Genomic DNA, 14686 nt, shown 5'->3' with positions numbered 1-14686 from the left:
CAAATCTTATACTCCATCCGTCCCGCATTACATGCACTATATTCCTTTTTGGGCGTCCCAAGATACTTGCCCTCTTTCTATTTTGAGTATAAATTAGTGTTAATTAAACATACCCTTATTACACTTAAAATGTTAAATAATGGACATTAATTAATCACCCACCAACCCTACACCACTCATTTGAAAAAACGCCCCTCTCTCTACAAACTCATTCTCTCTCTAACCTAAACTCCTCCGCCTCCAACCTCACTAAACTCTTCAGCCTCTCTCTCTGAAAACCTTTATTCCTCCTCCGATTTCTCCATCAACTATCTTCTTGCAGATCTACCATGGCCAACAAAGAGAATCTAGATGGAGGGTGGATTAATCCACGGAGCTCTCAAACCCCAACCTCTTTTCCCGCCGGAGATTACGTGCAAAATAGTGGTTGGGTTAATCCACGTCGCTCCGGCTCGCCATTCAAACTTTTTCATCTGCCGCCATTTAGATTTGGGGGAAAATTTTGATTTAAATTTGAATTTACAGGGAGTACTTTTACTATTCAAAGTGTGTCACATTTTGTTGTTTACTATTCAATGTATATACACAGAAATTTGTTTATTTCTATTCAAACTTTATTAACAATTTAAAAAAATTACAAATACAAATAATTGGATAAAAAATTAAATTAATAATATAACTAAAACACCCCAATCACTTTACCTACTTTGTTACTCATTCTACTTAAAACACTAATTACTCATTCCTTAATCTTCGTGCCAAAAAGTAAACGTGCGACTAACACGGGACGGAGGGAGTAAAACATGTTGTCTATCGTAGATTGTAATACGGAATCTATCACCCTTTCAAAGATGATTATCCAAATTAACCAATGCTTAATTGTAGTTAAAGGGATTATGTTCTGTTAATCTAAGACCGAGTCTTACGACACTCTTAGAGCCATGAACTTGTTGTGTTCCTCTAGAACGCTCCCACTACGATATGGTTTTTACAATCGTAGGTACTGAAGTTAATTTTATTAGTGCAAAAGTTTCTAATGGTATGATTTCTTGGTAATGTGGAAAATCTGATATCTCTCTTTATCTTGAGAGTTATCACGCTGTTAGGCTTGTAGTTCCTGTTTTGTTCTTCATACAAGAATTCTATCTTTGAAGATTACAGAACTTATAACCTTACATCATCTGGGACAACCTTAAAACATACCTCAACACTCAACCTATAACCTTACATCTTTTCCACCATAATGTCTTGCTGCATACCTGATTTGTAATTAATTTCATCTCTCTACGTGATTGCTTAGACACTTGACTAGAGACAAGACACTTGATCTCACTAAGCGTCAATAGACACTTGACTAGAGACAAGACAATTCCATCTTGAAAGGTGAAAACCTTTTTCATGGAATTTCTTATGCTAAAATGTTCCAAGCAATGTATGGATATAGGATCCCTAAGAGAATCTCAACATTCTTTCTAGCAATCTTAAAGACTTAGATGCTCAGAATGTAATTAGTTTCTCTTAAATCTTTTATCTTAAAACTGGGTAGACAACCAGTTTCCTACACCAGATGCCAATCTCAGTTGTTTGTAACGTTTGTAGATTTCATCATCGTAGAATACCAATACTACCATATTTAATGCACTTTCAACTTCCTTGTGCTTACAGCAAGGTTAAGGGCACAAGTCAAATTCTCAATATTTGACAATTTTGATAAAACACATATACTCTGATTTAGATGTTTGTCAAAGACCACGAAGGTTTTTATAAGCTTCCAATCTTGCGTTTCTTGCCCTTAATTACATACCCATTAGGATGTTCTAGTAGATGATTTCCTCAAGACGTCTATTTATAGAAGGCTATCTTGACAATCATAATATATAAAATATAATTTATGTAAGTTCTAATAGACAATAGGATCAAATAAATCCTGAAACAACGATAGCTAGAAGATAATTCTCTTTGGGCATAACTCATTGTCATTGTCTAGCCATTTGAGATCCACATTTACACTTGCAAAGATACTTGCTCCCACTAACTGACACAGCCTGTAGGTAATATTGCAAGTCTTGAAATATATGTTGTCTATCTTAGATTGTATCACCTTTTCAAAGATGATTATCCAAATTAACCAATGCTACATTGTAGTTAAATGGATTATGTTCAAGTTAATCAAATACTGAGTCTTACGACACTCTTAGACCCATGAAGTTGTTGTGTTCCTCTGTACACTCCCACTACGATATGGTTCTTACAATCTTAGGTACTAAAGTTGATTTTATTAGTGCAAAAATTTCTAATGGTATGACTTCTTGGTAATGTGGAAAATCTCTCTTTATCTTGAGAGTTATCACGCTGTTAGGCTTGTACTTCCTCTCTTGATCTTCATACAAGAATTCTATCTTTGAAGATTATAGAACTTATAACCTTACATCATTTGGGACAACCTTAAAATATGCCTCAGTACTCAACTCCAATTTCTTGGACACCTTTCCAACACGTGTTGGAACAACATTACACCTTGAGATGTGCAAGAATAGAGTCGCTCTAGTCCACAACTCGTGTTTTGTAGAAGGTACTGATGTTGCTAGTTTCTGTAAGGTGTAACTCGTTGTATTTAACGATTTTCTCAGGAATGATAAGATTTTAATGAGTACAACTCATCACTTAATCAAACTTGTCTTAGAAAGACTTCGATTCCTTTTTACATAACTATCCCATTCTTAAGAAGAATGCTTGGATTCGTCAATGGAGATTAGACTCCCATTACTGATCATAACCCTTTGCTCGTCTCTATATGGTGTAAACCATTGTGACTTGCTAGTCTTTCTGTGTCGCACTTCTACAAGTATTCTGAATCTCTTGAATAATCAAATTATTCTAACTTATAGTGCATCAAACAGTCATTCTTAACTTTCAAGCTATTTAACAAACAAATTGTTAAAATTTTGATAATCTAGATCAGTTCGAACAATTGCTAAGTATTTTCTTGGCCTTAAAACTAAGAGCCATAAATACTTTATCATTCATTGTTTAAGAAGTTGATGTGTTGTTTTAATACTCAATCTTGTTGCACTTATATTGTTTTAATACTATGATGCCTTAAACATCAACCATAAAACAATAGTTGAGCATTAATAGCTCCCACTGCAACAAAAGCCTAACTGGATCAAGATTTCTCACTTAGAAGTTGCATTGTCACGTAAGTCATTGTCCTTCTTTTAAAAGATGTCAATCTAGCTTACAAAGCATCTTCACATCGCTTTTAAACAAACAATGATGACAATTCAGGCTCCCCCATTTCCATATCTAGTCTTTTGTTCAAATGAACTAGGCATTTAGGAAAAAGGCAGCCTTTATGAATTCGTCATCAGTCATGTTACTTTCCTCTAGCAGTAATATAACGACTATTATTCTGAAGATTTTTTACTTTTCAGTTAATCCTTCTTTTGGTCATTTCTTATTACTTTAGGCGATGACTTGTGTCAGAAATAATTTGAGTGATCAAAAAGATCCTCAAAACATTCTGTCACTCTGGGATATTCCAATCGAATCATCTTGACAGGATATTCCAATCGAATCATCTTGACAAATTCTACAGATATCCATCTTTCATTGTCATTAACCAAGACTTGTCAAGCTACTTAAAGATAAATAGCTTGACCTTATTCCTCAAAGAGCTTGTCAAGTATATGCATAATGCATTCTCGAACATTCTTCATGGAATTATGTCGAGGATATTGAGGATATGAATCGATGAGTTTAAACTCTAAGTTTTCAGTGATGAGAATCTTATCCATTTACATTTCCAATTGATACGCTCGGATTTTGTACGGTTTTAAGGCCATTATTTTGTCCATTTTCAATGTCAAAATCACAATTCATGTGTAATGGCCACGAACCAAATTTCCGAGACTTAAGAAATAAAGTTGGAAACGTGGAACAATTACATCTTTTCAATTAATTAATGTATGATGAGCATACGATTCTCAAACCCGTTTTTGGGAAACGCAACTTATATGGGGTACAAATCTAAAAATTTAAAGAAAGAAGATAAGGATTGAATGAAGCGAAAGTGTATTCGTTTATTTCTTAAGTAAACGAAACGCAATGTAGAAATTTCAAGCTAAGTCTTAGATTACAAATACTCGACGATGAAAATGAAGGAAACGAAATACACACTAACTATTACAGATATTTGCATACATGTTGAATAGAAAAGGGAAGATTTCAAGTCGAACTACTCTATTCAATCCAAGATCTCTAGAAATTTCATCGGCGATTATCCTCTGGCCATTTCGGCCCAACATCAGACGGCGCGATGGGCTAGGACATTAATGTGATGACCATATGTAGCCATCCCTATTACCCTCCAAACACCAACGAAACCAACATGAGAAAAACTATTGAGACACTCAGGTCTTTGGCCAGCGAAATGAACAAGGAAAGGGGCAGCATTTCTTTACTTAGTGGAGACCAAAACCTCACCTAAATGAGTAGGAATGAAGGCAGCAAGGACCTGCAACAGCCTGCAGCGACCTGCCCTCTCAGCCGGTACCGAAGCCTGCTGTGAAGCAGTCCACCCGGCCTCTTTACCCCCAGCAGCTGCAGAGGCCTTTCACTTCAGTTCAACGGCCTCCATTCACGATTGTACTACACAAAATACAGTGACTTGGAGCGAGAGATAGGGGGCTGAGATACCCTGCAGTATGACAACAAAAGAGGTTACAATTCCAATTAATGCACGAGTACATCCCTGCACTACAGCAGGGGACTGCCACACAACCCAGGCCAAGGACTCTCTTTTTCTGCTCAACAAAACAGTCACCTTGCAGCTTTCAGTTACAACCCCCCCTATAAAACTCCATGCCTCGGTTCCATCCTCTATCACACAACATATTCACTCAACTAAATAGCAACTTGAAGAGTGAGGTAGATCAAGGCTAGAAGTAGAGCTCAACGAAACATTTTGCAGTGAAGGTAACCCCCACTCTATTTCAAGCTCGATTAAAATGTCATTCCATTATGTGGTAGATCATCATGTTAAGAATCACGGCATGATAGTCATAGAGTTATCACAACATAAAGTGTATGCATAGAAACCACTGGAACCTTATTAGAAATGGTCTCTTGTTGAGTAAACAAATAGGCATCAGTAGCCATATCAACTTAAGTACCTAAGTTTCCCTAATCATATGCACTTATGAACACCAAATCAAAGTAATCCATACATGCTCACAAGCTTTAGCCAAGCTACTGCAGTTTCATTTGAAGAACAACCACAACCTACTAAACTCTAAAACTATGAAACAAGAATAGACTCTGCCCCAAAGGAGTCAACCAAATAGGCCGAGATAAGAGACTTAGCTTGAGGTAACATAGGAATCGGCCGGAGGAACTTCCGTCGACTGACTCAGCACTCCGTCGCCGACGATGACAGCTATTAGAAATGGGCCACTCACCTCTTAAAAGGCCTTATAAGGGGAAGGGTTATCCACACTTATATAGGTGAGCTAGGATCGTTACCAGGTCGATGTGGGACAAGAATTACGAATTTTAACACTCCCCCTCACGTGTGGGCCGGAATGACACATCGGACTTCCATCACGTGGGTAGGCAAGAGAAGAGATAAAGAGATATAATCCATCATCGACCTGGGCCCGCTCTGATACCATATTAGAAATGGGCCACTCACCCCTTAAAATGCCTTATAAGGGGAAGGGTTATCCACACTTATATAGGTGAACTAGGATCGTTACCAAGTCGATATGAGACAAGAATTATGAATTTAACAACAGCCACGCCTCGAAAATCCGTCGGCCTTCTCTCTTCCTATCGAATCTGAAATTTTCGAATTAAGATTAAGAAAGCTTCATCAGCAAAATGTAATCTTGCGAGTAAATCAAAGAGGGAAAGACGAAAGGGATGAACGGGGTATACCTGTTGACGGGACGGCCAACGACGCACGGCTGAGAGTCGACGACGCCAAGGGGCGGAGGACCTCATGGTGGTGGACTGGACGGCAAAGGTCTCAAAGAGAGACCAGAGAGAAGGAGCGCACGACGCTGCTGTTTCCCAGGGGTGTTCCCGTCGCCGCGGGAGACAACCAACGGGCATTGGACTCCGCCAAAGCGTCGGCACTGTCCGCAATAGGGTCGACGGGCAACGGAGAGGGGGAAAGTTCAAATTCTATCCAAGCTAAGGTTTCACCTTCTGCAATTTGAGATTCACGTCAATTTTTGGAAAGAAAGAAAGAAAGAGAAGAGGATGAAAGAAACAGAGAGAGATCGAGAAGGGAACAGCGGTGGCGGGGTTGATCAGCTTTTGTTTCGTCTCATGTACTCTCAATCTGGGGAAAGAGGTTGAAGGGGGGGATAGCCGACGGTGATGGAGGTTAGAAATTGGGCCATGCCCAATTAAATCTAGAAATTGGGCCTCTTCAAAAAAAGGGGGGAGATATGAAATTTGGGCCACTATACTAATTCTGGGTATTGCCTATTATTTTGGACCATTTAACTAAACCCCTTTGGGTCACCACTATTAAAATTAAATTTGGGCCACTATTATATAATTAAATTCGGTTAGGTCACCATCCTAGATAAATTCAGGATTTAAAAGAAAAATTTTAATTCCTTAAACCACGAAAGAAAAGAAAATGTTAGTCGTGTTGACCTAATGACCAATAAATAATTAAATCGGACTTTTATTAGTCAAAGTAAGTATTCCAATGTAATTAAATATTTAAATCCAAAAGGATTTAAATGTGGAAATGAACCTCTTATAATTTAAATCATAACATGAATCGCGAAGTGAAACATCAAATTAATAGGCTCTCCTAACGAATTTAAATTAAATGGGGGATAGTCGCGACTTAGTTTGTTGTACTTAAGGAAAAATATTATGGGAATTTACTATACTTGAAGAGTTCGGCAAGATCCCGAATAAATTAAATCGTATGGTTTAATTAATGATTAAAGATTTATGAATTTAGAAATAAGGAAGTAAAAATAAGCACACGCTTAGGAATGCATACACGCTAAATAAATAATAACTTATGCCTAAATTAAGTATATTATTTGTTTATGAAGGGGCGTTATCGCACAACAAGTAAAATCAAATCAAGGAACGCTCGTTTGAGAGTTTAAGCAAATGAGGTGGGCTTTTCTTTCAAAATGTGATTTTATGAGAAAACGTGAATATTTTTGAATGAGTTGTCATGCCATGTTTTATTTATGATTACCTATCTGTTGGCTATGCCAAGCAAGTTAAATCGAATTCGGGTCCCAGTAGGGCCGTAAACCCTACTCAGACTAGTGTACACATATGGGACCGTGTGCTAGCGCTAGAGTTGGCCGGTCCAGTGACCGTCGTGGAATTTGGCCACAATCCCGGTTCACACAAGATCAGATATGGTATGTTATGAGATGTTATGTGACTGTGCAGTCAAGCTTAAGAAAAGATAAAGGTTTTAGTGACCGAGAATTATTTTAAGAAAAGCCCCGCGCTCATTCTTCGTAGAGTTGATTGATGAATTAAGATATCTCCTTTGTGAGTTTTTCCTTTTTGAGGATTGTATCCAAATTCCTTCCTTGAAGGTTGCTTGTTTCAATTTCATAGATTGATTCAAGTAGAGGTATGCATCAATGGAGTTTATCCATTGAGTAGTGGAGCCAAGGGGTGATAGAGCTAACGAAAGTTGTCTAGGGTTGTCTCCATTTCTTTGGTTAAGGTCCTATGGTTGTAGCTCTTTTATCTCATCATTATACACACGTTTTTCATCTCTAATCTACCATCCTTTCTTGTTTGATTCAATTTTTGTGGTTGGATCTTTTGTTATCTTTGGTGTTTATTGTCAAATTGAAAATCAATCTCACAAAAATATCTAGATCAAACATCACAAATGGGTAATTCCTTGGGGGATGGATCTTTAAATCACATGGATCCACATCATTTGGTATCTAGAGCCTAGTACCCACTAGGTGTTTGATCTATTGCTTCTTTGTGAGTTTTTCCTTTTTGAGGATTGTATCCAAATTCCTTCCTTGAAGGTTGCTTGTTTCAATTTCATAGATTGATTCAAGTAGAGGTATGCATCAATGGAGTTTATCCATTGAGTAGTGGAGCCAAGGGGTGATAGAGCTAATGAAAGTTGTCTAGGGTTGTCTCCATTTCTTTGGTTAAGGTCCTATGGTTGTAGCTCTTTTATCTCATCATTATACACACGTTTTTCATCTCTAATCTACCATCCTTTCTTGTTTGATTCAATTTTTGTGGTTGGATCTTTTGTTATCTTTGGTGTTTATTGTCAAATTGAAAATCAATCTCACAAAAATATCTAGATCAAGCATCACAAATGGGTAATTCCTTGGGAGATGGATCTTTAAATCACATGGATCCACATCATTTGGTATCTAGAGCCTAGTACCCACTAGGTGTTTGATCTATTGCTTCTTTGTATTTTCTTTCTTTCCTTGTTTTGCTCTGTTTTTGTTGGGATGATCGGATCGATCAAATGTGCTTGGATTAAGCTAATTTTTGGTTTGTATGATCTATGTTATGTGTCCTAGCATTCTGCAAAATTTCATCAAACAATTCCTTCGTTTGCCTAGATAACTGGGGATTTACATCAATCTCACAAAAATATCTAGATCAAGTATCACAAATGGGTAATTCCTTGGGAGATGGATCTTAAATCACATGGATCCACATCATCCCACTTCACTCAAACTTGTCTCCAAGAAATCCTAGTGAAGGGGGGAACAGGGCAGTTTGTGCGCACACAAACAAAAAAAAAACAAGCATCACGAAACGTATATGTACAAAACAGACTTCTCACACTTAGACCGGACACCGGGCTAAGTGGGAGAAGACACTATTGCTAAACAGACAAAAAACATGCTTTATAAACACAAACTTCTCACACTTAGACCAAAGATTGGGCTAAGTGGGAGATAACACATATATACATAACACACATGCTAAAACACATATTCACAGAAACAAACATGCAGAGAATAAACAAAAGATGAAAAGATAAAAATAGGAAAATTACTGAAATGTAAATTTACTTGGTCATTGGCCCTCGCGGGAGCCAGACCTGGGTGGTACCTTGGGGAGGTTCACTTTCACCTTCATCTTTGCCGGCGACTCCGGCTCTTCTTCCTCGATCTCGGGTTGCTTAGACATGGGTTTCCTTCATGACAGGGGCGCTATGGGCTTGGACACGGATGGGGTTGCCACAGCTTAGACACGGATAGGGCCTCTGAAGAGATGAGCTTCCTTGACCTGGCTGCCTGGTCTCACTGCTGGATCCAGGAGGCAGCCTTTGCTGGGTCAGGGGAAATTTCTTGCCTAGCCAATCGGCCATTTTCATCATAATTTTTACCGCGTCCGCCATGCGATCACTCTGCGCGGACGATTTCCCCACCAGGTCAGTGATGCTCCCTTTGAGGGCTTGCATCTCATCTCGGACTCCACCGAGTTCCTTCCGAATCTCCCCCATCTCTTTCTTCAACTCTTCATAGTCCATACTGGCCACCGCCTCTAGTCCATCCACTTCTCGCTTCACCACAGGCTCCGCCTTCCCTACTTCATAGAAGCACACATCCTTGCCATCCATGTAGAGGAGCCCCTTATTGAAAAAGTACTCCACGCTGAATGACTCTGGAGGCTCACACATGATCACCTCGGGTGCAGATTTGGCTATCTTCATGATTATATTGCGCTGGAGGTAAGCACCGAGGAGATGGAAAGTGTACATGTGGCGGGAGGGGTTGGTAGTCATCTGATGACACGCTTGAGCTATCCAATAGCCCAGGTGAACCTTAATCTCCTTTGCCATGCACCAGGTGAAGTAGAGGTCCGCAGTGGTGAGGGCAGAGTTGGCTGTTCCCATCAGATTATATTCGATAAACGCTTGAGCGAAGCGGAGGAGGCGGTCGGAGATGTGGAAGCCCTTGGATTGGCTGGTCTTAAAGGTCCCCACCCTCTTATGGGTAATGAATTCCCAGGCTGACTGCGGCTTGAAACCAGGGGTGTACTTTGGGGCTCCGACCATGCGCTCGTTCCAGATACCTTCCTCATCTTCCGCGTGGGTGAACAAACCCATCATTAGGGACCACTATCTTATGCTCATCTCATACTCCTTGTTGAATAACCGGAACGTGATGGAGTCAGCGTCTAAGTCAGTTGTGGACTTGAGTCGGAAAGTGGAAAAGAACTCCCGGGCTAAAGTTGTGGGCACCTCATCCGTGCTATGGTTCATTAGCCATTCGAACCCTATAGCACTGATGTACTTGAGGAATTCCTTGCCCGACTCAACTCCCTCAGCGCCTTTGGGTCATATTGTTTCCCAGACTTGGCCAGCTTCCCAGGGGCGCTTCGTTCCTTGTACGTTTGTGCCCTCCGTGGGTTGTCAAACTCGCCCATCTCCTTTAGCAGCTTCTTGGTTATCCAAACCTCGGCCCTCTCGTAGTTGAGCTCCTCTTCTTGCTCCTCATCTTCTTCTTCTTTTGGCTCACTGTCTGGGCTGGGTCCTTTAAACTCCTTAGCGTAGGGGACCTTAGTGGCTGCGGTAAGTGGTTCCTCAACTCGCTCGACAGAGGGAGCTTTCCTCGACCTCTTAGGCGGGATGGTAGCAGCATGCTTACCCTTACGCTTACGCTCAGCGGCCAAGCGTCTTTCCTCCGCGTCCTTCAGCTCATTCCCAGACCCTGGAGTTTCATTCTCCATCTCGACTCCTGCCCCTGGGGCACGGAACTCCAATCTTCTCGGGTGGGTAGGCTCGTCCGCCTCATCCACCAAGCTTCTCCTGGCCATCCGTCTGGCTCCTGTACTTCAATATTCATAGGGGTTTCCCCCTCAGCAACTTCACTCAGGGTTTCCCCCTCATAATTTTTAACAATAGGGGTTTCCCCCTCAGTAAACACAATCGGGGTTTCCCCCTCCAGACCACCATGAACAAGGGTTTCCCCCTCATCAGATTCAACTGGGGTTTCCCCCTCACCAACTCCAGAGACAACAGGGGTTTCCCCCTCGACCTCATTACCAGATATAGGGGTGTCCCTCTTCTCACCATCATCACCAGCAGTAAGGGTTTCCCCCTCAACCTCCTTTTCGTCCACCATCATGCGCTCCATCCCTCCACCAGTCCACCGTCGACCGCCCCTCCGTCATCCTTCTCCGAATTTTGTCCTTCCTCGTTCGCTTTATGGACTGCCTCTACATGCGGTTGATTTTAGGCAGATGCTTCAATTGAAACCTGGGACTCCTCGGTGGGTAGGACCGGGACTTGGGCTGTTGTATCTTCGGGAACCGATTGTTGTGGTGGTGGTGCGGATGTGGCCTCGACTGATTTCTTCTTCCCTCGCATCGTTAAAAAGACGGCGAAGAACTGCCGACTTGGCTTCTAACAATACCACACTTAGGAAACTATCAAAGGTAAAACGCCAAGTTCCCAGGTCAGGGGGTTATAGATAAGACAACATTTTCCCAGAGGATCTTGGTGTTTCAAAAATATTTTTGGAAGATTAAATTTTTCTTTGTTTGGATTTTTTCCTTTTTTAATTTTGAAAATGTATTTACATTATTAACAACTACATCTAAGTATTCTTGAGATTCTCTGGTCCAGTGCATAGATTAAAAATGCATTCCCATTTTCTTGACCCAAGAATTCACCGAGAATACTCAAATCACTTGTCACTAAGGCAATAATAGAGAGTGCGCGCAGTGGCACTTCCTCCACTACTCACAACTCTGAATTATCCCTAAAGATTTTTACTCTATGACCATTTACAAGGAAAGGAATAGAGTTAGAAGTGGTTCCCTAGATTTCCACAGCTCCATTCGCTCGAAGATCGACAATGGTGTATGGACCGATCCATTTGGACTTCAGCTTGCCAGGCATCAGCTTGAGCCTGGACTAGAAAAGGAGCACCTTCTGACCCACTTGTAGTTCCTTGACCCGGAGGTTCTTGTCATGCCACAACTTTGTCTTCTTCTTGTACCACATCGCAGACTCATATGACTCAAGCCTTAACTCCTCCAGCTCTTGGAGTTGCAATTTCCTTTCTTCTTCACAGGCCTGGGGCTTCATATTGATCTCCTTTACCGCCCAATATGCTCTGTGCTCCACTCCTACGGGAAGATGACACATTTTACCGAACACTAGCCTGTAAGGCGTCCCAATAGGTGTTTTGAATGCAGCCCTGCAGGCCTATAATGCGTCGTCAAGTCTCTTGCTCCAATCCATCTGTGAAGGGTTCACAGTTTTTTCCAAAATTACCTTGATGTCCCTGTTCGAGATCTCTACCTGTCCATTAGACTAGGGATGGTAAGGAGTTGAAAGCCTGTGGTGGACTCCGTATTTCTTCATCAGAGCTTCTATGGTTCGGTTACGGAAGTGCGTTCCTTGGTCATATATAATAGCTCGGGGCACACCGTACCTGTTAAAAATGTTAGCTCTAAGAAATTTCGCCACCTCTTTTGATTCACAAGAAGTGGTTGCCTTGGCTTCTATCCACTTCGATACATAATCTACGGCCACCAGGAAGTACGAATTTCCGTACGAAGTTGGGAATGGACCCATAAAGTCCATCCCTCAGACGTCGAAGATTTCGCAGACAATTACTGGGACCTGTGGCATCTCATCTCTCTTTGAAATTCCCATCTCTCTTTGAAATTCCTCCCGTTTGCTGGCATCGTTCACAATTTTGACAGAATTCAAAGGAGTCCTTATGTAATGTAGGCCAATAGAATCCACTATCTAAGACTTTCCTTGCGGTCTTCCTTGGTCCAAAATGACCTCCACATGCCAATGCATGACAATGATTAAGTATATCCCTCTGCTCCCATTCTGGGATACATCTCCTGATTACCTGATCCTCTCCCATCTTCCACAAGTAAGGATCGTCCCAAAAATAATACTTAGCCTCGCTTTTGAGCTTCATCTTCTGGGCCCGAGAAATTTCTTGTGAACTATACCCTCTCCTGTGACCAAGTAATTTGCTAGGTCGGCGAACCATGGTTCTGTTTTCAGCGGATACTTCTCCTTTTCAGCATCTCCTGGACTGGTTATCGCCATTATTTCTTCCCAACTGATGGGTCTAGGAGATTCTCCTATGTAGTACAGATGTTCCTCTAGGAATGCATCTGGTATAGCTTCCTCAGTCTCTCCTTGAAAGATCCGACTTAGATGGTCAGCCACCTTGTTCTCTATCCCTTTCTTGTCCCTCACCTCCCAGTCAAACTCTTGTAGTCTTGTAGAAGCAACACCCACCGGATTAACCTTGGCTTTGATTCCTTCTTTGCCAGTAAGTACTTGATAACCGCGTGGTCGGTAAAAACTATCACTCTCGAACCCAGTAAGTGCCGCTGAAATTTCTCGAATGAATACACGACTGCTAACATTTTCTTCTCCGTGGTGTCGTAGTTCTTCTGGGCCTGGTTGAGCGTCTTCGATGCATAGAAGATCACGTATCTCTTCCCATCAATTATTTGACTGAGTACTGCTCCCACTGCAAAGTCGCTTGCATCACACATTATTTCAAACGGCTGACTCCAGTCGGGTACCCAGATGATAAGAGCAGATACTAGTTTATCTTTCAAGAGCTGAAAAGCTTTTTTGGCAGGCTTCGTTGAAATCGAATTCAACGTCATTTTGCAGGAGGAGGGTAAGTGGATGTGCAATTTTTGAGAAATCCTTGATGAATCGCATGTAGAACCCTGCATGACCTAGGAAATCCTCTCACTTCCTTTTGATTAGTTGGGTGAGGAAGTTTCGAGATAACGTCCACCTTCGCTTTATCCACTTGTATTCCTCTCTCTGAAACTACGTGACCAAGGACAATCCCTTCTGGTACCATGAAGTGGCACTTCTCGAAATTAAGGACCAGATTCTTCTCCTGGCACCTTCTCAACACTAGGTCCAGACTGGCCAAGCAAGAATCGAAAGAGTCTCCATACACGGTAAAATCGTCCATAAATATCTCAATACATACCTCCAGCAAGTCCGAGAAGATGCTCATCATGCATCGCTGAAAAGTACCCGGGGCATTGCATAGGCCGAATGGCATCCTCCTATAGGCGTACGTCCCGAAGGGGCACGTAAATGTGGTTTTCTCCTGATCTTCTGGGTCTACGTAAATTTGAAAATACCCACTATACCCATCCAGAAAGCAGAAAAACTATTTGCCTGCCAACCTTTCCAACATTTGGTCGATGAAAGGCAATGGAAAGTGATCCTTTCGAGTGGCCTCATTCAATTTCCTGTAGTCGATGCACATTCTCTATCCCGTGACAAGTCGCGTGGGAACAAGTTCATTTTTATCATTCTTCACCACCTGGATCCCTGACTTCTTCGGCACAGTGTGGACCGGACTAACCCACTCACAGTCTGGAATAGAATAGATGATGCCCAAAGACAGTAATCTTAACACCTCTTTCAAGACCTCTTCTCTCATATTCGGGTTTAACTTCCTCTGGGAATCCCTGTGGGCTTTCGCACCCTCCTCCAGTCTGATGTGATGCATGCAGACATCAGGACTTATTCCCACTAGGTCCGAGAGAGTCCATCCAATAGCTTTCTTGTTTATCCGGATTACTTCCAACAACCTTCCCTCTTGCTCCTGGGTCAAGTTGCTGTTCACAATGACTGGGAACATCTCGTTCTCCTCAAGATACGCATACTTGA

At 41.5% G+C, this 14686-nt stretch overlaps 1 protein-coding gene across 1 annotated transcript; it reads right to left on the bottom strand.

Annotated features, from left to right (window-relative positions):
• Positions 1–10275: 10275 nt before the first annotated feature.
• On the bottom strand, positions 10276–11123 carry LOC121767017. The gene is made up of 2 exons (XM_042163233.1): positions 10871–11123; positions 10276–10826 (listed from the first exon to the last, which is right to left on the bottom strand). The coding sequence occupies exons 1-2, from the start codon at positions 11121–11123 to the stop codon at positions 10276–10278; spliced, it is 804 nt and encodes a 267-aa protein (XP_042019167.1).
• Between the last annotated feature and the right edge of the window lie 3563 nt (positions 11124–14686).

The sequence above is a fragment of the Salvia splendens genome, chromosome 15 (assembly GCF_004379255.2).
Source record: "Salvia splendens isolate huo1 chromosome 15, SspV2, whole genome shotgun sequence".
In the NCBI taxonomy this organism is placed as follows: Eukaryota; Viridiplantae; Streptophyta; class Magnoliopsida; order Lamiales; family Lamiaceae; genus Salvia; species Salvia splendens.
The sequence above is the reverse complement of the archived record's forward strand: the minus strand, read 5'-3'. Positions and strand labels throughout refer to the sequence as shown.

Excerpts from the sequence above, each read along its gene's own strand:
- LOC121767017 (XM_042163233.1), bottom strand. The coding sequence starts at position 11,123 with ATGGTGGACGAAAAGGAGGTTGAGGGGGAAACCCTTACTGCTGGTGAT. Across the intron at positions 10,827-10,870 it reads TTATGAGGGGGAAACCCTGA|GAGCCAGACGGATGGCCAGG; the intron begins GTGAAGTTGCTG and ends ATTGAAGTACAG.